Source organism: Ailuropoda melanoleuca, chromosome 2 (genome assembly GCF_002007445.2).
Source record: "Ailuropoda melanoleuca isolate Jingjing chromosome 2, ASM200744v2, whole genome shotgun sequence".
In the NCBI taxonomy this organism is placed as follows: Eukaryota; Metazoa; Chordata; class Mammalia; order Carnivora; family Ursidae; genus Ailuropoda; species Ailuropoda melanoleuca.
Window position 1 is genome coordinate 106,852,755 of NC_048219.1, and position 27,293 is coordinate 106,880,047.

Sequence of the window (27,293 nt, forward strand, 5' to 3'; positions counted from 1 at the left end):
CTCAGGAGCCGTTGACCCTTCCCGGGTCTGTCTGGGCACTCTAGCTGTCTTCTGGGACCAGTGGCAGGGGGTGGTGACTGAACATTCGCCTGTCCCCGCGTCTCCACCTCTGCTCTTCCTCCCACCTGCATGCCTCCTCTCCCCATTGCTCACTCCACCTCCCCTTCCGTTTTCTCTTCCACAATCTCATTCTCGGTCTTACAGCATTTCAGCCACCTATTTTCACGACAACTAAACCACCTGTCATTACACAGTCATTGGGCCTGTTGATCATCCCTCTCCCCCATGTAGCATATGAGCCCCCATAGAGCAGGGAGTTTTGCCTCTCTTGTTCCCCATACCCCAGGGCTCAGTGTGTGCCTGGCACTTAGTAGGAGCCAGGAGTGATCAACGGCAGCCCCTTCACCCCGACTTTGTCTTTGTGGGACAGTTACAGCTGGGGCTAATTTGAAAGTAAAGTTTCTAGTGAGACTGAAAAGGGGAAGAGATTCCCCAGAGACTATGTGTCTGGTGGCTCCAAATAGCTGTTGTGCTCCTGATTCTGACACAGGAACCAGGGTTTATTCTGGAAGGTTTTAGAGAGTGTTTCTATGTGGCCATAGGGTTCCTTACTAGGCATGTGACCCTGGGCAGGTGATTGATGTTTTAAAAGCCCGCTTCCTCTTTTGTAAAATAGGGAATATAATATCATTCACTTCATAGGCTTGTTGTAAGGCTTACATGTTACGAAGCTTATTTCGGCGCTTAGATGAGTGAAATGCATTCATTGTTGGGAGTTATCACTAACCTTGGCCGACATGTACCTGCATCTGTTACCACCCCACCAAAATTGTTCGTGTGAAGTGGGCGTTTGTTTACATGTCTGAACATAGGGCTTCAGGAATGTGTTTATGTAGCTGTTCTCCGCGTTTACAGGGGATAAGACAGAAGAAGAAGCAAGCTCTCCTCCAGAGGGAGGAAGGCAGGCTTGCCACTACCCTCCTAGACAAGGACAGGCCAGGCTTGTCCACCACAATCACCGGGCCTGCCTTGACAGTACCACCAGGGTTGAGAACTACTGCCCTGGGCTCCAGAGAGATGCTGTTTGGCTCTTACCTGGGTCCCTTTCTGAAAGTCTGTTAGCTCCACAGGGTGACTTTGGCATTTTAGAAACAGGAGAGGTGATTGTCACTGCCCTGTTCAAAAGAGAAGGCTTTCCTTTGTGGTCTGGGAGCTGAGCTGGATTTGGTGAGCTCACACCCTCTCTGAAGGAGGGCAGTGCAGCTGGGTACTGTTTCTGGTACAGGTAGTGAGCGAGAAGGAAGAGCGTGTGGCGGCTGCCTTTCCTGACAGGGTGGGGGAGGTGTGGGCCCAAGAGTCAGGTCGGGACCCTGAGTGACAGTGGTGCTTTACCACTCAGAGCCTGAATCCATTTCTGTTCCGTACAAAGGACTAAAATGTTGGACTCCTATTCCATGCAGCTGGCTGGGTGTCCAGAAAACTGAGAGAACAGCCCAAGAGCTCTATTCTGGCTATTGACAGATTCCATAACACACTTGATGTCATCAACAGGCCAAGATACGATTTTTTTCTCCCATTCTGCTGCCTAGAAAATGCCTGGAAATGCTAGAGACAACCCCTGTAGCACCTCTGGAATAACATTCGCTTCTGGAACACATGGGAGTCAAAGCTGAAATCTGCCCTTGCAGCCTAACCCGGGAGAGAACAGTAGTCAGTAATACTGAGCATCCGTGCTGCCCTTTGAGGTGGTGATTCAGTGTCCTTCGTGACATAGTGTGGCTGCCTGCGATGGCTGCAGGGTGAGAGTGCAGTTGGGACTTTAGGTGGCTTTTAAGAATTCAACAAAATGAATCATGGAACACTACATCAAGAACTAATGATATACTGTATGGGGACTAATATAATAAAAATTTATATATATATATATAAAAGAATTCAAATGCGGGAAGGCTGTGAGGGTCAATAACTGAGGCGTTTCGAGGGCAGGAGGTATCTTCTTACCTGACATCGGGTACTTGGGGCCAGTATCTTGGTGAGGGTAGAATCCACTGCCAGTATCTTGGTGAGGGTAGAATTCACTGCACTGGATGTATTTGCAAATAGCATTTAAGCCTCCGTGATTGTGAGAGTACTGTGAATATATAAAGTGGAGAGCATGTAGACTATAAGGCAGTGAAAAACCTGGGACTCTCTTGGTCCTTAACCCTAGGTAGGCTTGGTTTCTCTTGTAACGTGAAAGAAAAGAAGTTCATTTTCAACAGAAGCAGCTGTGTGAGTCACCATTTCCAAACTATTTAGCACAAGATAGAAGATGCTGTCAGTAAAACACACAAGGGCAAGGAAGATGCCACGCCCATTTTTGTACTCCTAGAAATAAAGACTAAAAGGTAAAATACTCCCTAACCCCAAATCCAGATAAATTTTGATTTCCCTCCGGTCCTTTTTTAAAATGCATATATGTGCACATGTCATTTAAAAAATTGGAATATTTCATATACAGCTTTTTAAACTCTTACTTTGTTATATTTCTTCATGCCCTTAGATATTTTTAACGGCCATGCACTCTTTTTTTTTTTTTTTTTAAAACCATCCGTTCAATAAATAATCAGTGAGCTCCTGACGTTAACAGCCGGTGGTGATAAACAGAGATGACAAGACACCTGCTTTGCCCTCCCTGAGTTCCAATCTAGTGATTTATTCTGTCTTATGAATGGATGGGCATATGTAATTTAATCTTTTTGTTGGGCGTTTGGGTAGTGTCCAGTTCTTACCTATAATAGAGAACACTACAGTGTCCTTATACGTAATGAATGGACTGGATTTTGCTTATTAGTCTAACTGTATTGTCTTTCTGTGGAGAGGTCACTGTGAAATTAAAAATATATTACTGATGAAACTTGACATTCTGGCAGTCAATGGAAATGAGAGGTTGGGGCTAATTCTTTTTTCATTAGCACCTTCCTTTCTCATTAGCGCCCTGTCTTTGCTGGTTTCTCCCAAGCAGCAAGTGAAGCTGCTCCTTGTTGGCACTCTGCCTCTGGGGGCGGCCATGATGAAGGGCGACTTGGATTAGGAGCAAGTTCAGATGCAGATAATTTTTTGCCATTCAGATATAAGTCCTTGCTCATTGCACAGTTGGTTCTGTGCCAGTGAATCACACTGGCTGCACCTTAAAGTAGCCCATCACGGCTGTGCCCAAAGTCCTTAACTCGTGGGTTCTACAGATTCTGATGGAGTGCCTTGAGGACAGAGCCTGGTGAAGGTTGGCCTGGAGAACAGTGGGCTGGATAACCACTACTTTGGGAGCATGTCCCAGGGGAACAGTGTGGCTAGCATAGGCCCTATGCACTCCCTTTCTTGATCATTCCTCAAATACTAATGGCCTGAATAATCTGGGCAATCAGGGTTTGCTGCCCTGTCTCACAACTTTAACCGATAGACCTATAAACTGATAGACTTTTTCTACCAGTGGGACCCCCTTTGTCTTGAAATCTTGTCTCCTTGGGCTCCGGCTCTGGAGGCACATCTAGCCGGCAGTGAAATCGCCTTGGCTGCCCTGCTCAAGAATGTAGCAACATCTTCCAGCCCCTACTCACCCCCTGGAGTCATGCTTTTTGGAAATGAAAACTTACAGAAGCTGTCAGGGCACCTGTTCTGAGATTTTTGTCGATCTCGCCCTTGATCAAAGCACTTCTAGCATGATAGAAAGCTAAGGTAACTTCCCCCAGAAGGACATTTTAAATGTTTTCAATTGCTTTGATCTCGTCTTTATCATGTACAGTAAGTTTTAGGAATACAGAATTGCGGTAGTAATGTTGGGATTAAATTTTTATGGCTAAGGCTTTGAAGCACAAACAAAATTTTGAAAGCCTGTTAGTGATTGAAAATTGTAATCCTGCTGAGGACACATTTTACTGCTATAATAACTGTAAAACACAATGATAAATATAAAAATGTTACACTAGAATTTGAAGGAATATATTTGCCCTAATTTCTTTATTAAGCTCTGTAGAAATTATCCTTGGGCGTACAGTCTTATTGGGTAAATGGATTATCATTAAGACTAAAACACAAAAATGTTCTGGTATTTAAAATTGCAATAAAACAGTTTTTGCAATAAAACAGTAAAATGCAAAGGGTGAGAAATAATTTCATCACCTAGAAATGTATGATTTTCTTAGCCTTATTGGTGGGAAGACTACAGTCCATTTATTTGTTGGTTCATTCATTCATCTGTTCACTTATGTAACACACACGTAACTGAGTACTGCAGTGTGCCAGTTGGTGAGGACACAGAGGTGGGCTTGACATCATCTTTGCCCTTGTGTATTTTATTGACACTATCTTTTGTGTCGAACTGTCTTGAAATAAAACAGCTGCTTGTTGAAAATGAACTTCTTTTCTTTCATACTGGAAGAGAAAACATGCCTATCCAGGTAAAGTGCCTAGGGAGTCCAGGGTTTTTGATCGCTTTATATTCCATTTTCATTTTCAGGCAGAAGTTATGGAAATTCAGACTCTTCATTATTTTTAGTGTGGGAGTTATTCACAGAACATTGGCATCAGTGAGTCTTGAGGGTGGTTGGGATATGACTTAACACAAGCACATGGCAGAAGCCCAGAGGTTCATCCCCGATAAGTGTGCTTAGAAGCAGCAGGTCAGAGATGCTTGCTGGCTGGCAGGTCCATAGTGGTCCTTCAGAGGCGGTAGGTAAGGTAGGGAAGAGCCATTGGGTCTGGAGCCAGACTGTGAGATGGAAGCCTTGATCTGCAATCATCTGGCTCAAATTACTTCACCTCTCTGTGCTGTGGCTTATCATCTATAAAATGGAGATGGTAACAATAATACGTTCCTCATATTGTCTTGGCAGGACCCATGAAGTAATCCATGAGAAGTGCTGGGGACAGCAGCTGACACATAGAGCTCAGTCAGTGGTGCTGGGGGCAGGGTGGTAGCGGCAGCGCTGGTGGTGGTACGGAGTGTAGTTGCAGTAGTGAACGTCATCATGACTTCCCTTCGTTGTACCATGTCACACGGTCACAGAGGTCACCCTCTAGTAGGTGAGGTCAACAAGAGATAGTAGGTACCCTTATTGGTGACTGTATTTTAGGAATCGAGGAAGACTGGCTTCTTGTGTTTTGACATTTTTTTAGTATAGTTGACACACGATGTTAAATTAGTTTCAGGTGTGTGACTTAGTGATTTGACAAGTTTGTACATTAGTCTGTGTTCATCACTAGTGTAATTATCACTCTATTTACAGTATTGTTGATTCTGTTCCTTATGCTGTGCCATTTATTCCTGTGATTTACTTATTCCATACCTGGAGCCCTGTGTGTTCCACTCCCCTTCCCGCATTTTGCTCGTCCCCCACACCGTCCTCCATGGCAGGTGTTCATTCTCTGAATATATAGGTCTGATTATGCTCTTTGTTTGTTTTTTAAGGTATTTGTCTTTCCCAGTCTGACTTATTTCACTTAGCATAATACTCCCTAGGTCTACTCATGTGGTCTCAAATGGCATGATCTCATCCTTTTTTAAGGTTGTGTAGAATTCCTTTGTGGACACCACATTTTTCTTATCCATTTTGCTTATTGGGCACTTAGATTGCTTCCATAATTTGGCTATTATAAATAATGCTACAATAAATATAGGGGTGCATATATCTTTTTGAATTAGTGTTTTCCTATTCTTTGGGTCAATACCCAGTAGCAATATGCTGGATTATTACTGGTATTTCTATTTTTAATTTCTTTCTTTTTTTTTTTTTTTAAAGATTTTATTTATTTATTTGACAGAGATAGAGACAACCAGCGAGAGAGGGAACACAAGCAGGGGGAGTGGGAGAGGAAGAAGCAGGCTCATAGCAGAGGAGCCTGATGTGGGGCTCGATCCCATAACGCCGGGATCACGCCCTGAGACGAAGGCAGATGCTTAACAACTGCGCCACCCAGGTGCCCCTCTATTTTTAATTTCTTGAGGAACCTCCATACTGTTTTCTACAGTGGCTGCACCCATTTGTATTACCATCAACAGTGCATCAGGGTTCCTTTTTCTCCACATCCTCACCAACACTTGTTTCTTATGTTGTTGATTTTAGCCATTCTGACAAGTGTGAGGTGATGATGTCTTATGGTACTTTTGATTTGCATTTCCCTGATGAGGAGTGATGTTGAGCATCTTTTCATGTGTCTGTTGGCCATCTGGATGTCTTCTTGGAGAAATGTCTATGTCTTCTGCCCATTTTTTAATTGGGTTATTGGTTTTTTGGGGATGTCATACATGTTCTTTGTATGTTTTGGAGATCAACCCCTTATCGGATATACCATTTGCCAATATCTTCTCCCATTCAGTAGGTCGTCTTTTTGTTTTGTTGATGGTTTCCTTCACTCTGCAAAAACTTTTTATTTTGATGTAGTCCCAATAGTTTATTTTTGCTTTTGTTTTCCTTTCCTCAGGAGACCTATCTAGAAAAATGTTGTTATGGTCAATGTCAGAGAAATTAATACCTGTGCTCTCTTCTAAGGTTTTTATGATTTCAGGCTTCACATTTAGGTCTTTAATCCATTTTGAGTTTATTTTTGAATATGGTATAAGAAAGTGGTCCAGTTTCATTCTTTTCCATGTGGCTGTCAAGTTTTCTCAAAACCATTTGTTAAAGACCCTGTCTTTTTCCCATTGCATATTCTCGTCTCCTTTGTCATAGATTAATTGACCATAGAGTTGTGGGTTTATTTCTGGGCTCTGTATTCCATTCCATTGATCTATGTGCCTGTTTGTGTGCCAGTACCATACAGTTTTGTTTACTATCACTTTATAATACATCCTGAAGTCTGGAATTGTAATACCTCCAGCTTTGGTCTTCTTTCTCAAGATTGCTTTGGCTATTCATGGTCTTCTGTGGTTCCATACAGATTTTTGGATTATTTGTTCTAGTTCTGTGAAAAATATTGTTGGTGTTTGATGGTAATTATGTTAAGTCTCTAGACTGCTTTGGGTAGTATAGATTTTTTAGCAATATTCTTCAAACCCATGAGCATGGAATATAATATCTTTCCATTTGTTTGTGTCATCTTAAGGTTGATGTGACAGTTTTGTATTCTGCCTAGGGTGTGCTCCACCTGTGACTATCACCAATAACTACGGGTTGGGGGGTTCTGTCCCATAGTCCTCTTGCCTTTTAACAAAAAGACAAAAATTCTAGAAGGTTACCAGCCTTTGAGAGACCATCAGCATGGGCTGGACTTCTGTCAGCTCCTGTAGAGAGGAGGGCCGATCTCCTTCATTGTACTTTGCGTTGTATTTGTAGCAGTGCCTCTGGTGCCTCAGCAGATGGAGTTCGCACATAATGCGAGCTCAGTGTCTGTTCTCACACTTCCCCCTGTATGAAGGAGCAGTGAGGAAGAAAGGGATGGGAGCATATGCCTAACTCAGTGGTCCTCAAATTGGGGCATTGCGCCTCTCTCCCTGCAGGGGCATTGGCAATGTCTGGAGGCCTTTTTGGTTGTCACATAGAGGGATTGCTACTGTCATTCAGCCGCTAGAGGCCAGGGGTGCTGCCAGACACCCTTCAGTGCATGGGACCTCCCTCAACAGCAAAGAATTGTCTGGCCCAAAGTGTCAACAGCTTTAAAGCAGAGAAAGCCTGATTTAACCCATTCTAAGGGTCCAGGGCTTCTGTGTCTAGCTCACCTCAATTGCTGGTAATAGTTAAATGCCATTTTTACCTGTGGGTTGCTTGGCTGGTGATAGAGCCTTCAGGCAATGAGGCTAGAGATGGAGGGGCTTGGTATCCTGTATCTGAGGGGTGGTTTTGTCACACACTGCAGTCCCCTCCCAGTGGCACCACTGCCCCTATTCACATGGCCGGCCTCTGGCGATCTTCAGAATTCTAGAGAAGCAGTTGATGCTTTCGATTCATTCTAAGAGCAAAGCTGGTGGCTGGCTCCGGTTTCTGCCACCTAAGGATGTGCCAGGGGTAGACTGTGAGTCACGCGGACCACGAGACTGCGGCTCCTGGAGGAGAGCGAGCTCATGACCCTTTTGATAAAGCGATAAAAGTCCTGCCTCACTCAGGAAGAGATTTCTTGAGGAAGGATGAGAGTGTTTCCCAGAGGAAGTTTTATTTGTTCTTTCTATGGGTAGCAGGCAGTTGTATAGTGCTTATCATGTGTCAAGTGGTGTTCAGATCATTTTGTGAATATTAACTCATGAAGTCCACATAACAACCCAAAGAGGTAGGCTTTTTCTTATCACTCTTTGACAGAGAAGGAAACAGAAGTGGAGAACAAGGTCGTAAACTGAGAAACTTTGGCTCCAGAGTCTGGGCCCTTCACCACAATGCTGTGGATGAAAGACCTTGAATTTCACACTTGGGTTCTTGTTCTAACCTGGCTCTTGACTTCTGGCTGGTCCACTAAGGCATCAAGGAATTAGGCCAACCCGATTCAAGACCCCATTCTGGTTTATTATCTCTGTAGCCATGAGCATGTTACCTCATGTCTGTGAACCTCTGTGTTCTCCTCTGTAAAATGAAGTCATTTTACCTCACCTACCTTCCGGAGGAGGTGAAGATAACATGGGGTTTCTTAGATTTGTGTGTGCATTTAAAGGGATTCAGGAAACATTAGTTCCCTTCTGTCCTTCCCTGCTATAATGATATTTTTAGCCCTGTTGCTCTAATGTTGTGGCCAGCTTCTTCTTACCTGTAGGTAAGGGACCGGCTGAAGAGCAAGAAATAGCCCTGGTCGGGTATTTCTTAGAATGAATGAACGAACCACTGCAGAGGCTAACATCATGAAGAAGTCCGATGATCAGTTTGGGGAGAGTGGTGGGGAGGTTGCACTTATGCCAAGCACAGAACACCAGATTTTGAGGAGAAAAGTGTGGGTTTACTTTCTGCTTGCAATATTTAGTTGCTCCAGCCATGTCTCCCATCTGTAAACCACTGACAGCACAAACTTCCATGTTTGTTGCACACCTTTGTTTCTGTTCTGACGACTTTCCTCTCCACCTGGCAAAATAGGATAGCCTGAGTGCCTTATGGCCGAAGTGCAAGATCAGCTGGCTTTGTCCTGGGGATGGTGAATTGATCCGTGAGATCACCTACTCAAAGCAAGTTTGCCCTGCTTCCAACAGGAGGGAAAGTGGCAACTTTGCATTTGTCTCAGTTCAGGTCTTTGCATATCCTCCCCCCACATGTGCTCTTCTTCCCTGATCCACTCCCAGTACATTCGTGACCCTGGATTCTATTCACGTGGATGGCTAGCCTGGTGTCCTTCTGCCTTTCTCACATGTGCAAGTTGATATATCTTTCTTTGATTATGAGTTTCCAGAGGAGAGAGGCTTAATTAATCTTCTTGTGTGTGTGGAATACCTTGTGTACCAACTTCGTAAACGCGTATACATGTGGGTTCAGTGTCTGTCTAGAGAGAAGGGCAGCATTTGACCCACAGTCAGATGTGTAAAGAAGGGAATCAACTCTTAAATGTAAGCACCATGAGAGAATATCCCCAGCATCTAGAACAGTGCCTGGCACATAGTAGTTGTTTAGTAAATATTTCCTGAATGAATGAAAGACTCTGGTCTTAATTTAGGTATCTTTCTAAATATCATTATAGTTACCTCTGAGTTGCCCAGCATGCCTAGAATCTGGAACTGTAGTTTTTATTAAGTAAAGACTTGGCAAAAAAATTGGGATGTACTGGAGTATATAGCACTGAAAATAACAATGAACTCGATCCAGAAGCTACTCAAGACCTCGCTGCACTTTGGGGTTGTCGTTTTATAGGTCAGAGCAACATGTTCTAAGAAGGAATTTAGTAGAGTGCTTTGGTAAGATGCTAAGTAACACCAGGTTTTCTCTATCGCCCTAGTGGGTGGGAATAATTTTATGTCACCTACTGCTAAACTCGCATGGCAGAAGAGACCAATGTGTTTTGTACTCTCTGGGCCACCTGAAGATGGCCTCTGTCATCTTTAAGATAAGATTTGTTAAGACACGCCTTCAAGCAGTACTTTTTGACTCTGCCACTTTTTTTTTGTCCTTCATGTCAGAAAGAGACAGAGAAGGAGGAGGAGGAAGAGGAGAGGAGAGAGAAAATGCACCAGACAAATGTACAGAGGCCAAAGAATTTTTAAATTACCTGCATTTTCTTTTACAGATCTGAAGAAAACTCTTGCCGTGCTGTTGGATAATATCTTGCAGCGCATTGGCAAGTTAGAGTCAAAGGTGGACAATCTTGTAATCAATGGCACAGGAACAAACTCGACCAACTCCACCACAGCCGTTCCCAGCTTGGTCGCACTTGAGAAAATTAATGTGGCAGGTAAGAACGGCAATTGTGTGCCCTGACGTGGAGTCAGACCATGCTTTGAACTGGGAAAGAATAAAGGAGCACAGTGGTTCTTATTGGTATAAATCTCACAACTTGGTATGGCCCCTCTGAAGCTGATTTTAAATTTATTTTTGATTAACATGTTAAAAGACTTTTAAAGGCTCATCGTGATGTGTAATATCTGGTGGTTTCTGTGACATATTTCATATAATGAGCTCCTGGAATTCACTTTTAATGAGAGGATTCATAGCATGGGTAAATGGAATAAAGAGGTTATCTGGGAAGCTCATGCCAGTTAGAGGTCCTTTCTCCTCGTTTTTATCAGACAGTTTCAAAAGTCTGTTCCATATAAGCGATTCTCTCCTTCCCGTTGTCAAAGAAGAGCCAGCATTGCCGAAAATGTGTCCTGTGTGTAAATGGGGAGATGGAAGTTCTGGAAATGGGACTGATGAAATAAACGGCCCCTGCCTGATCTTGGGTTGCTTCTGTCACTACTCATGGACACCACCCTGCATTTCTCACTGGGATGCATTTTGTCTAACCCCTTCTTAAAACTGGAATCTTGGATGAGAGAAGAAGCATAGATTAAAAACAAAGCCCAGATCACACACAGCCCGGATTGCCCGTGGCTTACGTTGGATTCCCCCATTGCACTGCCCTGGGGTCAGCCTCCAGGTCGCTGTGGTTGAGCTAGGACTTGCTGTCATTAGGGTGACAAAGCAAAGAGCCCAAGGATTAGGATGAAGTGCTTTGGGTGAACAGTTGTAAATGAGTTGTCTGCTCTCCTGGTGGTGGTATTTATCCAAACTCTACTTAATGAATAAAATAAGGAGCTGGGTTGCTTTCTGCTACTTTGAAAATCTAATTTAGTGTTCTTTTTGGTTTCTCTCTACCTCTGACTTGCACTGTAGAAATGTATGGACTAAAGTGGGAGAGATTCTTTTCCTTTCCTACCTCCCAGTGTCAAAACATTTAATTGTTTCCCAATATGCAAGCTTGTTGTATTACCTTTCTGTTCTGTACTTTGCCCTTTAGCAAGTGTTAAATTACAAAATATATTTCTAATAATCCAAAGTGTCCAAAGAAAGGTATTAAAAATAACTTTTAATTACAACGCAGAGGCAGTATCATCTGGGCCATAAATCCTATCTTCCCTGCAGTTTCCAACAGCTTCTGTAATTAGACAAGAAAACCTCCCACTGTGTTGAGCTGCTTATTAATAAATGGAACCCATGCCTCTCCAGTCTCCACTCCTCCACCCCCGTCCCCAGTAGAAAATGCTGTTGGAAAGGTCCTATCTGATTTCATGGCAGTTTTGCATTGTCCTATTTCTGGAGACGGAGTGGGGTGCTTTGCCTTGACCTTTGCTGCCTCCCACTGTCTCTATCCTATACAGCCCCTGTAAACAAGTCTGTTGTCATTCTCTGCCCCCATGAGGGATCTTGCTTCCTCTGACTATCCCGTTTGTGTGCCACGCTCACTGGGAGACTAACCCTGCCTGGGCTCCAAGTATCCAAGTCCAGAATTGTAGGTAAACCTCCAGGAGTGATATGGGAGGGAGTTGGTGGCTACTTCTTTCCAGTGGGATCCCAGCCCCATGTACTGAGTGAGTTAGTTGACCCAGTTAACTCATACCTCTTGAGCACATTCTCTAAGTTGTTGGCTCTGATGGTTCTCCTTTCGCCCTGCCACTGGTACTGTGTTTTTACTAAAAGGATTTTGTGTGTTTTGCGGGGGTGGGAGGAGGGAGCAGATTTAGAATTGTGCCTTTGATAATTAACCTCATTCTCCCTCCTTTGCGTCTTTTGTGTGTGAGACACTCTGAGATTTTTAATGGCCAATTAGAATAATAATCGATATGCACAAAATCCCATAGACAGTGGCTGTGTAAATGGGGGTAGCTATGAAGCTTCTCACAGGAAGGTTCATTTTGAAGGTGGGTAAGATTGAGGCATAGGGGCCTCATGGAAGAGGTAAAGACTCCTAGAAATGGATTGTAACCCAGAAGATAATTGGAAGGAAGGGTAGGAAACTAACATCCAGCATCCATCCAGGAAATACCAGTGACTGTTAGTGACCCTCGGAGGCACATGATTTTACTCAGTCTTCTCAACATCTAGGAGAAGTTAGTGGTTTCACAGGTTTTATGGAGTTTGAGTGTTTGGGGGTGGGGTGTACATTTGGTGTTGACATCCCCTGAGCTCAGCTTAAGACCAAGCCCCATAAAGAGAAAAGAGGGTGAGTGTTGATCTGTCTTCTTGCTTTCATTTAAATCATCACAAATGGGCGAATTTGGAAAAACATGCTACCTTTTTCTTAGAGGTTCCTGGAGAGCTGGCAATTTCCTGGGATATTTAGTGACCTGCCTAGTAAAGAAGTTCTCTGTGTCTTAAGGGTCTGTTTCTGTGGCCAACCTGTGTAAAAACAAGCTTGACCCTCTGTGCACATGTGCATTCCTCCCTTAGAGAGACCGTGATGGCCACGGTGGATAGAGTTATGAAACAGAGAATAGAGACATCCTCCTTTATTTCCCCTGGAGGGTGGGGCAGGGGGGGCTTTATGTTTTGTCAGTTAAACAACATATATCTAAACTCTTTGCCCTGTCTGTAGATTCGAGTGCCAAAAAGAAGGGTAAGAACTTCAGTTTGTGGCCCTTGTTCAGTTTGTTGCCCTCTCTCTGAGCCATGGCCCTACTGTCCCCATACCCCTATTGTCATAGCAGGAATGGCTCTGGAGCTGGGAGACAGGCCATTTTTATAGGGTTCCAATCCCAGTTGAGTGAAGTTTTTCTTTCTCTCTTTTTGCATTAAGACATGTGGTAATCGCTCAGAAATGTTCTCCCTGGTGTGTCTTTCCTGCTTACTCTGGTGTCTTATTGCTCACTGATGTTTCTGTTTGCTTACTGTTTCTTATTGCTTGATGATATATTTTCTGGTTGGCTCTAAACTGCTTCAAAATTGGGTACCATGGCAGTTGAAGAAGGGTTCCCTAAATTTATTTTCTTTTTAGGGATAGCTCTGTGTGCCTACACGTACGTGCCCTTCCTCCGTTTAGCTGTGTTCTGTGTACCTTTTACCCAAAGGCTTTTCTTTCCGAATGTATCACTCTTGGGCTTGATGATGATGTGAAAAGGATGTTCCCCTAGAGAAACCTAGCTGGAAAGGAACTTCACTGAAATCAAGAATTAGCTTGAACTGTACTTTTGAGCTTGGTTTATCTTGTCGAAGATGAAGGTGAATCAAAGAAACAAAAACCCAGATTAAAAAAAAAAATCCCTACCCCTCAACCAGTCGCCTAGTAAATCAGTTTCTCCCTGAAAGAACTTGAATGGTTTTTTTTTTTTTTTGCCAAAATTATCCCCTTTCAGAATGATGCTTTTGTTTTTGGAAGGACCAATTCTGCTTTTCTCTACTTTTATGGTCTTAATTATGACACGGAGTGAATGGCACTGCATCTGGAGTTCTTTGCCATGTGCTCACTCACATAGGGGAAAGGTTAAAAAAAAAAAAGTACGTGATCATGAAAATGCTTGCTTTCTGAGGCCGGACAATGTCCACTTAATCTTTGTTTTGCCCATGGCGTCTTGTTCAAAGCCTACCTGTTGAAAGTATTCAATAAATGCCCACGTGGATTAGATGATGCTGGAGGGGATAGCATGTGGTTTCACTGCTGAAAGGAGTTTTTCCTTCTGGTTCCGCTTTTCCATTTCTGTGTCTGGGGATTTGCTTGGACGTGGGGCTTGGCATCTCATTTCCTTTTCCCAAACCTTAGCAAACACCAGCTATGAAGTAGGTTTTTTTGTTTGTTCATTTGTTTCGTTTTGTTTTGTTTTGTTTTGTTTTATTTTGTTTTTGTGGTGGTGGTTGTTTTTGTTTTTGGCCTGTCATGTCTGAGCTTTCCACAGGTGCTCCCATGCTGTGGAGCCTTCATAGAAGGTGATGGTTACAACTCTATAGATTGTAATATTTCAGGGGATGGGCACATTGTGCCTCTCTCTCCCAGCAGTTGGGGGGAGGCATGTGTGCATGTGTACCTCTGCATTTATTCCTTTATACTCTTAAGAACCAGTTCTTGTCCTTGAACATCAGCTGAGTAACTGGCCAGCATGGAGGGTTCGCTAAAAGGCACAACTTACTGATAACATTTCTTTTGCCTTACGATCACTTACGATTGCAAGGTCGTCTGGGAAGCACAGCCACACACTCGAAGGTGCAGGCACAACTCCAGTGGCTGGTTTCTAATATTGAGTCTACACGGAACATTAGCTAGGCCTGCGTTTCCCACATGTGAGTAGCAGCATGCAGTGTGTTTCCAGTGTCTGCCAGTGAAGTGCAATGTATTTGAGCTTGGATGCTGTTCTCAAAGTATTTTTCCACCATTTAAAAATTGCAAATGAAAAATGTCCCTGCTGAGTTTCAGGACTTGCATTTGGAAGTGCAATTTTCCCCCTTTTGTGCTGCTAATGGACCTTGAAATTAAGTTGCACCGGTGGTGTTGTTTCTTCTTTGGGTCCCCCTGTTATCAAGTGTGTTGGGTAGCACCTGAAGTGCCCCAGCCCCCTGCCCAGCTCCACAGGTGGCTTTCTGGGGATCAGGTAATGGCTGGTCTGTGACAGCCCAGATGCTGCTGAGAAGCTGGGCAGACCGGAGATTGCAGGGCGCTTTCTTACTAATGCAAGTGAGAAACGACTGTGTTTCTCCCGTCTACGTGTCGCTTTCTGTTTCATTCTTTGTAAGGACAACACTAAAGACTTGACTACTTGTCAGAAACAATTCTCTTGGTATCTTCCTAGAAAAACGTATGTCATCGTTGGTGTGGTTTTCACTTGGTGTGGTCAAGATGTTTTGATTTTTATCATGAAGAAGGAGGAGGAGGACAGAAGGAGGAAGAGAAAGAAAAATACAGTTCAGTAGAAGTGATGCTGCCCTTTGAGCATGGGTATTTATAGCTCTGATTCTCAAATGCAGACAGTTTTACACCCCCTTGCCCCCCTGGCCATGCTTGGCAGTGTCCGGAGACATTTTTGGTTGTCACAACCGAGGAAGTGCTATTGACATCTCGTAGAAAGAGGCCAGGGATGCGGCTAAACATTTTACAGTGCACAGGCTAGCCCCCACAACAGCAAACTATCTAGCCCCAAATGTCAATTGTGCTGTGTTTGAGGAACTCTGAAGGTAGCGTTGGAATCTGGGGTTCCGCATATGACCGCTACAGAAAGATGCCTAGGATGTTGGGCTCAGCTGATGGGCTAGCTGAGACATAAAGCCTCCTTCTCTCTTGCTCACAAGGCTGTTTGCAAGTCCTCAGCCCCAACCACTTTTAGCTTTGCAACTGATCTTTGAGACCTCCAAGAAAGAGATATTTATAAAATCCCAGGAGACTCTTGGGATCCTGACCTTAAGAAACTCCTTTCCTGGACCCAAACCAGTAAATTTTTGGTAACACACATTTTACTCCTGCTTATATAGAAGGTAATTATTTCTTTTCATGAAGGAGCCGCTAATTCAGAATAATGATGGCAAAGTAGTCTGAGAGTCGATTTAAATTACAGGAATGTTTTAGAGGAAATTCTATTTTATTAATTTTAAGCAGAGTATATTATTATCAAGACATGAGAGAGTAAATTAAATAAGTTAAGGAAAACAAGACAGGTCCCCAAAGATCTGCTTCACAGCACGAAACAACCTACACAGTCTATTTGGAGCAGTAGAAAAGGAGATGATCCTGAAAAAGGTAGGTCGAGGGAATCTGAAGTTTTCAGTGTAAAACTTAGGAGTTTGTATTTGTTCTAGGCGGTGACAGCTGCGGAGTCTTTAAATAAAGCAGGAGGATAATGAGATGAGACCTGTATTTTCAGAGAATTAATGGCCATGTGGAAGTGGGGTGCTTTAAAGGGGGTCCAACTGGAAGCCAGGTGTGAGAGTTGAGTGGAGTGGGGAGAAGAAGGCTTGAAATGAGTCATGGGCATAACGCCAGGGGGAGCAGGGGATTAGAGACCCATGTCAGGTGGAGCTGAGGAGGACATTGTGCACCATGAGAGAGGACGGGGAAGGAGCAGTCATCATGACTGGGTGATGCCCTTATTGAGGAAACAAGCCAGCAAAGACAGGATCTTGTGAAGACAGTAGCTATAAGTTAATGCGGGTTGCTTTGCGCAAGCCACGCATGGAAGAAATCAGTTTAAAGGAAGTTGGAGCGTTGGTTCCAGTGCTCAGGCCATGAAAGACTTCACAGAAGGCAGTGTTTTGGAGCCAGGCCGCCCCGGTTCAAATCCCAGCTCCACCACTTCACTCCTGGTGACCTTGAGCATCTTTCTGAACCTTTCTAAGCTCTGTTTTCTCCTCTGTACAATTGGGGAGCTAATGCCCATGTTCATGGGGGTTGTTGATGAAGATTAAGTAAACTACTAGACATATGCCTGGCATAAATGAACGTTGGTTAATTACAGTTTAAAAGCCATGTTGATGGAGCTTTTACTTTGTTGATGTGAGAATAGAAATTGCATTGACTAGTTATTCGAATATCACCACTGATAGTGAATACAGTATTTGTGTAGTGCTGTATAGACTAGAAAATATTTTCATATATGTTACTTCACTTGAGTGCTTTAAACTTAAATTTCCCAGATTGACCTTTTTTGTCAATACTTAAGGCTTAGCAGGAAACCCATGTATTTGTTAATGATCTCTTAAAAGAGACCAAAAAAAAAAAATAACCACCCAAAAAACCCACCTTAAACAGAAAGGGAGTTGGGGGCCCATGCAGTTGGCTAGTTCAGAAGATGATGCTGAGCTCAGCCCTACTGGGTACGGACATGGGGACCATCTTCAAGAAGCTCAGCTGTGTTGGCTTCTGTGTGGTCTTCATTCTAAGGCCATCTTCTTGGGATGGTGGTTGAAATGGCCACAGTGGGGCTTAGGTTTCTGGCAACATTGTTGGGGAGGGTTCTGATCATCTAGTCACCATGCCCAGTGACATCCTGATTGGGTGTGCCTGGATCATGCAGGTCACCCCCATGGTTTCATGGTGGCTGGAGGGGCCCTAGAAAGATTCCAGGCAGCCGATAAAATAGGTAGGACTAACACAAACGCATGTCACATTATGGTTTGGATTTCCAGAATTGTCCTAAGCCTGGCTCAAACTTTTCTTTCCTTGGGGGTTCAGAGGACACAGCTTCGAGAATGCTAACCTTTCTTCTCCTGTTTTAAATGCTGCTCTTCTGGCCGAATGTGCCGCAGCCCTGCTGGGAACTGGCTTCGCCTACACCATGCTATTTATTTATGCTGTTACACATTTACATGTTTCTGTCCTCAGCCTGGAATGCCCTTCCGTTTTTCTGCCTCTTGATTAACATCTTTTTCAAGACTCTTCTGAAGCACTGCCTCCTATAAAAAGCCTTATGAAGACCCCTCCATGCTCAGAGATTTCTGGTGCCCCTGCTTTGTGTTTTCATGACTGCTGTGTACATCCTTGGACCTTCCCATACTTATCTGTCTCCACAGCCAAGCTCTAAGCTCTTTGAAGTCATGGGCAAAATATCCTACATTTTTCTTTTGAACCCGATCCCTAATTGGGAGCTTGGCAAATAGCACGTTCCCAGCAGGTGTCCAGCTGAATGTGCTCCTCCCTCTCTGGGACGTGCACCAGGTCAGCCACTGTCCTAGGACTTTTATCACGACAGTGAGGGCCACACAGTCAGTTCTAGGTCACTGTTTTTGCCACTGGACTGCTTTGACGTGTTCCTGAGTACTTTAGGAATTCCCAAAAGCACCTGGAAAGTTGACTGCTAACTTGTTCAAAAGGGAAAATGCTTTTGCTTTGGTGCACTTTCTGAAAACTAAGTTTCCATAATAAGATAATTTATTTTGTAATTTTGGTGACTGATTATGTAAGTAGGAGTTAAACAATTCTAACGAGCTGTAATATAATAGGGATTGCTCTGAATGAATAGTCTTTGCAGAAAAGCAGGAACCCACTAATCCTAATCCCTTTGGACTTGTTACTGACCCTTCAAGGATTACATGTTTTTTTTTCATTTCAGAAAGTTAGAGTATGGGGGTGCCTGCGTGGCTCAGTTGTTTAAGCCTGACCTTTGGCTCAGGTCATGATCCCGGGGTCCTGGGATCTCCCTCTTTCCCTCTCCCTCCCCCCACTCATGCTATCTCTCACTAGCCTTCTCTCTCTCAAATAAGTAAATAAAATCTTATTTTAAAAAAAAAAAAGTCAGAGTATATATCTGTATGAGGAATGCTGTTTTTTCCCAGCCACTTGAGGATGGTGAAGAACAGGAGCTCTAAGGAACGGGCACTGCGGGACTGACCTTGGGAACTTGTACAGGCTTTACTTTTGTGGGTGAAAATGCCTCTACACAGGGCTGTTCAGTGGATCAGAGATAGGACATACTGAAATAGACTTGTTTGTTTTAATCAGAAGGCAACAGATCCTACTTGCTCTAATTTGGCTAAATGAGGTATGTGTATACAGTTGTGCTATCAGCCCGCATATGGTATTGATTCAGGAGACATTCCGCAGCCACAGCATAGCATATGCTTTCCCATAGATACTCCCTTTTCTCTGCCACTCCATCCTTTACCTGTTTTTATCGGCACATATTTCAAAGAGGCATTCTAGAGCCTGAGATTTAAAAATTCAGAAGAATTGTAGAATTAAAGTTGTTTCAATGAGGGCAGGGAACCGTATCTATCTCTGGGTGGTTAAAATGGTTTCTTAGGTATGGAAGCTTGTGGGGTTTTGATGGATTTTCTTTTAAGCTCTGCTTTTGGCTTTGTAGATCCATAGCTTCTAAAATTAGGCGACCTAAATGAAAATCAGTTGCTAGTTTTTGTTGATGTTTTTTTCCTTCTGGGTGTATCTCAGAAAAGGAAGTAAGAAAGCCTATGTGGTGAAGGTGATCTGAAATGGTTTGCAGAGTTTCAAAAGGAAGTAGAGAGGCGTCCAGTTAGTTGTGTGGCTGAGAGGGGCTGAGCCACCCCACAGTTCTGGGCGGCAGACATCCTCTTCATTACTGGACAGAATGGTATCCTTTCTCTGTCTCTCTCCTTTGGCTTTGGACCTTCAGCAGATCTGCCAGGCAGGATCACAACACCCAAGTCCACTCATGTTAAGCTGAGGACCTGTAGCATTGGCAGAGCCAGCAGAGGGACTATGTGTCTGGGGTCGACGGAGGGTTTAAATTGCATTTTGATTTGCCTTGTCAGAGTTGGCCAGCTACACTATTAACTGGTGTGAAGCTCTCTTGATGTTCCAAGTTGGTGAGCCTTTTGAGTCAACATTAGCAGTGGGAAGCTGCTCTCTACCTCTGTGCAGCTAAAGATGGGCTCTTAAAAGTCATTGCAGAAGAACCATAATGAGCATCCAGTGAAGGACTTGTGCTAATGCTTCCCCCACTGTGGGGGGACAAGATTGAACGGCAGCTGTAGGACTATTGTGGTTCAGACACAGACTCTGGACCCTGGCAGCATGAGTTCGAACCCTAGGTCTGCCACCTCCTGCCCGTGTGTCTTTGGATAAACCCAGTCAGTTTCCTCATCCATAAAATGGGCATAAAGTACCTATGCCACGGGAGTGTAATGAGGATTATGAGTTCATACATAGGAAACACTCAAGGCCAGGCACAAAATCAGAGCTCAGTAACTTTTGGCTATTGGGACATGCACTTCTTTTTTTTCTTTCTTTTTTTTTTTTTTCAGTTAGCCATTGTATAGTACATCATTAGTTTTTGATGTAGTGTTCAATGATTCATTAGTTATGTATAACACCCAGTGCTCACCCTCCTTAATACCCATCACCCTGTTACCCCCTCCCCTCTGAAACCCTTAGTCTGTTTCCTGGGGTGCATAGTCTCTCATGGTTCGTCTCCCTCTCTGGTTTCTCCCCCTTCAGATTTCCCTCCCTTCCCCTATGGTCGTCCTTGCTATTGCTTATGTTCCACATATGAGTGAAACCATATGATAATTGTCTTTCTCTGCTTGACTTCCTTCATTTAGCATAATCCCCTCCAGTTCCATCCAAGCCGATGCAGATGGTGGGTATTCATCCTTTCTGATGGCTGAGTAATATTCCATTGTATGTATGTACCACATCTGCTTTATCCATTCATCTGTTGAAGAACATTTCGGCTTCTTCCATAGTTTGGCTATTGTGGACATTGCTGCTATGAACATTGGGGTGCATGTTCTTCTTTTCACTACATTTGTATCTTTGGGGTAAATACCCAGTAGTGCAATTGCTGGGTTGTAGGGTAGCTCTATTTTTAACATCTTGAGGAACCTCCATACTGTTTTCCAGAGTGGCTGTACCAACTTGCATTCCCACCAACAACAGTGTAAGAGGGTTCTCCTTTCTCCACATCCTTGCCAACATTTGTTGTTTCCTGTTTTGTTAATATTTGTCATTCTAATTGGTGAAAGGTGGTATCTCATTGTTTTTTTGGTTTGTATTTCCCTGATGGCTAGTGATGTTGAATATTTTTTCATGCGTCTGTTAGCCATTTGTATGTGTTTTCTTTGGAGAAGTGTCTGTTCATGTCTTCTGCCCATTTTTTGACTGGGTTATTTGTCTTTTGAGTGTTGAGTTTGAGAAGTTCTTTAGAGATCTTGGATATCAGCCCTTTATCTGTAATGTCATTTGCAAGTACCTTCTCCCTTTCCATGGATTACCTCTTAGTTTTGTTGACTGTTTCTTTTGCTGTGCAGAAGCTTTTTATCTTGATGAAGTCCCACAAGTTCATTTTTGCTTTTGTTTCCCTTGCCTTTGGAGACGTGTCTTGAAAGAAGTTGCTGTGGCTGATGTTGGAAAGGTTACTGCTTATGTTCTCCTCTAGGATTTTGATGGATTCCTATCTCACATTGAGGTCTTTCATCCGTTAAGAGTTTATCTTTGTATATGGTGTAAGGGAATGGTCCAGTTTCATTCTTCTGTATACAGCTGTCCAATTTTCCCAGCATCACTTATTGAAGAGGCTGTCTTTTTTCCCGTGGGTGTTTTTTCCTACTTTGTCAAAGATGAGTTGACCATAGAGTTGAGGGTCCATTTCTGGGTTCTCTATTCTGTTCCATTGGTCTGTGTGTCTGTTTTTGTGCTGGGACATGCACTTCTTACCCTGACTCAGTTTGGCCTGTGAGCCAGAGGGTAGCAGCAGATGGTCAGTGCTTGCTGAGTGTGTAAACCACCTAACCCTAATACAGTATTTTATAGAGAAAATAGTATAGGGACCTGGGAAGAGGGATTTCTGGAAGATGCTTGACAGTCACATGCTAGATCTGGTTTGGCATTAGACAATCTTGAATAGAACTCCTGGAGCCATTTTTACTCACACTTGGCATCTTATTTCCCACACTGAGCCTCAGCTTCACGCTCTGTATAATGGAGATAATGATGCCAATGCTGTCCTCGTGTGCCCGTGAGGATGCAGTGAGATAATGTATCTGAGAGCCTGGCACGATGTCTTCACCCTGCTTCCCTTCAGATGCTGCTCTTTGGGGTTAAGACCTTGTGAAAAGGGAGGAGGCACAAATGTAATTCGGCAAACACTGTTGTATGCTTTATACAACCAACACTGCCTGGACGGTGCCAGGCCTTGTGTCAGGCAGTGGAAAGGCAGCCAGGTAAGAAATGACTCCTGTTGTGAATGAAGGGCTGCACCATGCAGCGGAGGAGAAGGAAGGGAGCATTGGCAGTGCTCACAGTACCTGTCTTGACCCTCAACCTAGAGCTGCTTTCACACTAATTCAAGAGGATCTGTTGGTTTTGCCTGGCCTTTTGGTTTTGGGAATGACTTCAAACTCTATAGCCATCTAGGGACAAGGTTAGGGATAGGAGTGACCTATAGGAATTGGCACAGAGGAATTTTTTACAGATTTTATTTATTTGGGAGAGAGAGAGCATACACAAGCAGGGGCAGAGGAAGAGGGAGAAGCAGGGAGCTCAACGCAGGGCTTAATCCCAGGACCCTGAGATCATGACCTGAGCCGAAGGCAGACGCTTAACAGACTGAGCCACCCAGGCACCTCAAGGAATTTTCATAATCATATGGTGGAAGTCATATAGCCCTTGTTACAGCAAACTGAAGAAGTCTGGAAACTGTGCCTGACCCCTCACTATATCTTCTCTTTCCCAAGTAGGGAGGGGAATTCCTGTGCTGTAGAGCTCAGCTCTCACGGGAAGACAGTCATTAACCTGTCTAAACTTTATGCTAATAGAACTTTCTCAATAATTGCTTTCATTAAGTATGCTTAATATGAGCAGTGCAAGTTGTGGCAAGATTAGCAGAAGAACAAAGTAAATATTTAGGACTTTATTTCAGGGTTCATTTGGGCTGGGCAAAGAGAAGATTAGTAAAAGCTGAACCTGATGGTATCTGATCCTGAAATATAGTAGACCACTTGACTGAAGTTCCAGTGGTTTCTCTTACTGGCTCTCTTAATCCCAGTTGGGTATCCTCCAGGTGACGGTTAGGAGCTCTGTTCTCTCCTTACATGTTTGGCCCCTGTCAGAAAGAGTAACATGGTGCTGCCTTCCCTGTACTTCCAGGAATGTTGTGAGGATTAAGAAGGTGGCTGTTGGCCCCTGGCTGTGACATGTAGGGAGGACTCTTGTTCCCTTAAAGTAGAGGGCTGTTAGTAGCCACTGAGTTGGCCAAGAAAGCCCATGATGAGTGCTTGCTCATGGCTGCACATGCTGACCTGTCACCTAAGGGTGCAGAGGGGTTCTCTCACCTGTGGTTTTCATGCCTCTTGGCTACCAGTGATGAAGGGCAGTCATTATCTCTGTCTTTGAGTCTATGTAAAAATAGGGTAGTATTTTCTTTTTTCTTTTCTTTTCTTTTTTTTTTTTCTTTAAGATTTTATTTATTAGAGAGAGAGAGAGCGTGTGCGCGCATGAGCTCTCTGGGGAGGGCCAGAGGGAGAGGGAGAACCAGACTCCCCGCTGAACAGGGAGCCTGACCCAGGACTCCATTACAGGACCCTGAGATTATGACCTGAGCCCAAGGCAGACACTTAACCGACTGAGCCACCTGGGAGCCCCAAGGGTAGTATTTTCAAAAGGAAAGACTTTATAAACAACATTTTTCTTTTATGTTACAAAAAAGGATAATGTCTCCTGCAAAAAAATTGGAAACGATACAGTAAACCAGGTGAGGAGATAACAGGGAAAGGGGGTACTGTTTCCAGTTGGGAAGATTGTCAGGAAAAACCTCTCAGAAATGACACTGAACAGACACCCAAATGAGTGAGCGAGGGAGCCATGAGGGTACCTGAGGAAGGTTGTTCATGCAGAGGGATCGGGATGAGACCTGGGCATATGCAACACACAGCCGGACAGGCTCCATGCTCAGGCTGCTGGGGTTCGAATTCGAGTTCCAAGAGTTCCATGATGGTGGCTGTCATATTTAGGGAGGTCATATCTCCATCTCCTCATCTGTACTACAGAAACTAGCTCATGGGACATTGGGAAGACACATGAAAACGTGCATAAGAAGAGCTGGCACACAGTGCTTGGAAAATACTGGCCATTATTATAATGATCAAAATGTAGTTTCAGCAAATGGTTTTAAAAGGCTGTCCATGTGACTTTGTTCCATAGACCTTTTAACCAAAGCTAACGAGCTTCCGAGTTATATTAGAGACACCAAAGTGGGGGCAAGTTCTATTCATTTCAAAGAATAAGCTAAATATAGTCAAGACTTTAACAGAAGGATCACACATTTTGGGTGGGGTTTGGGCTTCTGGTCATGAAGTGGGTACAGTTGGTGGAGATCAATTTCTTGTATATATTTTCCTGTCTATTCAAATATAAAACCCTTGTTGAGGAATGTAGTGTTTGTTTTTTCCAGAAACCATCCTCAGGTTTGGGGATGTTGCTATGTGCCCTCGAGTCCTCAGAAGACCACAGTGAAGTTAGTAGTCTTATGTGGTATTTGTGAAGCTTGACCTACATTGGGTTCTTGATTTTAGCTTGATGTGTCCTGAAAGATGGCACTTGGATAAGTAAGTCATAATGGTATATCTGGATCCAGAAGCCAGATTTTCTCACTGCTTGAGTCAACTATTCTCCCCTTGACTCGGGGTGAAATCTTGGTCACATGGAGTCATGGGGTGAAGGTCTGGCCCTACCTCCCAGTCTCTACAGACTCCTTTCTGTAAATGACGTTCGATCTCTGCCAGCTGTTCTTAGTTTCCAAAGGGGAGAATCACACAGATCCCCCTGGCCTCTGGGTTCTCTCTGGGTGTTGCCAGAGCAGCAAAAACATGGGCCTCGATGCAGGAAGGTCTCTGAGAAATAGGTGACTGGCTAGGGATTGGCTAGCTGGCATTTAGAAGATTTCAGGATGTCAGCTGGCCACCAAATTGAGGGGTGCCGGGCTAGGAACTGTGAGCTCTGGGGAAGGAGTGTAGGACCCCAGGACCCAGGAGGTCTGGGTTCTAGGCCTGCTGCTGTCAGACCTGACCGTGAGATCATCTGGTTTTTCTATTTCTTTTTTCATAGCCAGGTTTTCATAGACTTCTAGAAGTGAAAGAGATGAAGATGATTTAATCTTTTCTCCAAAGTGGGAGACTGCAACCTTCCAAAAGCCTCGGTGCACAATCTTCCAGCCTTATCTGAAAGATCTAGATGTTACACAACCTTAGTGGGCCACAGTTGCATTACAGTCTATGTTCCAGACTAGCAGACTATGGCCTATGGGCCAGATCTGGTTCACCGCCTATTTTTGTAAAGGCAGATATAAAATACAGTGTTGCCCATTTGCCTTCCTTACATGGCTGTTTTGGTGCTACTGCTGTAGAATTGAGAAGTCGCGGAAGCTGTGATAGAGACCTTATGGCCCCCAAAGCTGAAAATACTCTTCCCCTTTATAGAAAAAAATGTAAAAAAGAAAAAGTTTGCCGACCCTTGGTCCGAACAAATGGTGCTCCCTGGAGTGCAGTGCCCAGCCCATGGCCCTGTGGACTGGGGCCCTGGTAGGGCTCCACCCCTCTGAAAGATAAGCACCTAGATTCAGGGCAACTCTTGTTAGTGGTTTCACTTGCTGGTTTTGGCTTCACCTTCCAGAGCAGGTCCTTCTCATCTTTGCAGATGTGGGTCATGTGTCCTGCAGCATATTCGTCTTGAGGCCATATGTCCTCACCACCCTTGGGTCTGTCAGCAGTCCATTACAGGTGCAGTGTCCTGATCCCTTCCCCTCCTGTCGCCCTCCGCTGAGCTTGCTCCAGTTTGCAATACTCTCCACTTAACATGGGAAGCCAGAACTCTTTTCGTTCTTCCAGAAACTGAGTAATCCCAAGCTTGGAGGAAAAGAGGGGCCTAGCTGTCAGGTCCTACACACTGGGCTTGTTCTCTGTAGCCTGAATATATAGCAACCACAGCATGCTGCAGCTGTGACTCCAGGACCGAACCTTCCAGTGTTTTCTGTATGGACTTATGTTAAGCCCAGTTATCTCCCTATCCCTATGCCTCTTTTGTCTCCTGGCAACTCATGCTTTGTTTATATTCCCAGAGTATGGACTTTTCCCTTAATTCCTATTCAGTATTATTTTGCTGCTTTTCTAAATATTTGAATGTTATATTGACCCTTGAAAGTTTTTGTTGTCTTTTGAATTATTAGTTTTTTCTTCCAAATGGGTCATCAGTATTTCTGTTTTGGCTTTCAGTCAACACTAGAGGCAGCTTCCAAGTTGACAGGGGTCCAGAGATCAACATTGTTTTAGTATAACGGCTCACCCGGTACAAATACAGCTAATTAGTTAGCCTGTCACTTTCCCATCTTACAAAGATATCGTGAAAGGGTTGAAGTCAAGATATCATGTCACAGGATGTTTCGCCTTTTCCCCATTTCTTGTCTAGTACCCTTTTAAAAAGGAACAGGGAGGGAGGGCAAGTATTGCATGGTGCACTGGGTGTTACACGCAACTAATGAATCATCGAACTTTACATCAAAAACTAGGGATGTACTGTATGGTGACTAACATAATATAATAGAAAAATATTAAAAAAAATAAAGTTGACCTGCAAGAAGAAAAAAAAAGGAACAGGGAGGGAGTTATGGACACTGTTAGTTTCGTTGGTATTCTAAGCACTGTTAAGCTATCTGTTTAATAATCTTCTCTAGAATTTTGCCAGGAATGACCAGGAGGTTTATTCTGACTTTTCGTAATCCTATCCTTTGGCACATTTAAGTATGGAGGAAACCTTTTACCAACTCTGGTTTTCTCAACAGTTCCTTAAGAGTGGTGCAAACCTTTTCCATCCTTTAAATCTCATCCTACCTTGCCATTCTTTAGATTTTGACAATAGAAACTAAAGGCAGAGCTATTGAAGACACTGTGGAGAAGACTTATGGCATTATATGAAACAACAATGAAAATCATCACCTAGGTATGCCTTGTTTAGGGGTGACGCACTGACCTCCGTAAATGCCAGTCCAGCTAACACAGCTCTGATTCATTTACTTTCCAGCAGTATGGCGTGTTACTTCACTGCTACGTGCTTCTTGTGTCTCTTGAGTCTTTATTTGTTCTTCGTAGAAGAGAGCTCACACATCCTTTCCAAGTTGGTCCGATTCCCTTTGAAACGGACGCTTTCTTAGCAAAGGATGCAGTTGTAAACCCGTGACAATGGCCAGCTCACCCCGCGGTACGGTCTTTGAAGCCCGTCTCTTCTCACCCATTCTCAGACCTGGCGCATGTGGCAATGTCAGGTCTGAGAGAAGGGGTCCATGGATGGATGAGTACACAGTGTCTCTTCCTGAATTGGCTGAACAGATCAGATTTGTAAGTGTTTACAAAGCAGACCCCAAAAAATAGCCACTATGTATTGATGGGTTATTATGTCCCAGGCAAAAATCATCATTTTGAAGTTCATTACTCTTCTTTTTTCAGAGCAGACCTACAAAATAATCATCCCGATTTAAAAGCAAGGCGTGGCAGAGTAAGAGA

General features: G+C 43.8%; 1 protein-coding gene across 6 annotated transcripts in view; it reads left to right on the forward strand.

The window, feature by feature from the left end:
- Nucleotides 1–27,293, forward strand: part of MGAT5 (alpha-1,6-mannosylglycoprotein 6-beta-N-acetylglucosaminyltransferase) — a 329,395-nt gene that overhangs the window by 123,182 nt on the left and 178,920 nt on the right. For all 6 annotated transcript variants that reach the window (XM_034654457.1, XM_034654459.1, XM_034654462.1 and 3 more), the window contains one exon: nucleotides 10,165–10,329. In XM_034654457.1, coding sequence (XP_034510348.1) covers nucleotides 10,165–10,329 — 165 coding nt within the window. The remainder of the gene's footprint in view (nucleotides 1–10,164; nucleotides 10,330–27,293) is intronic.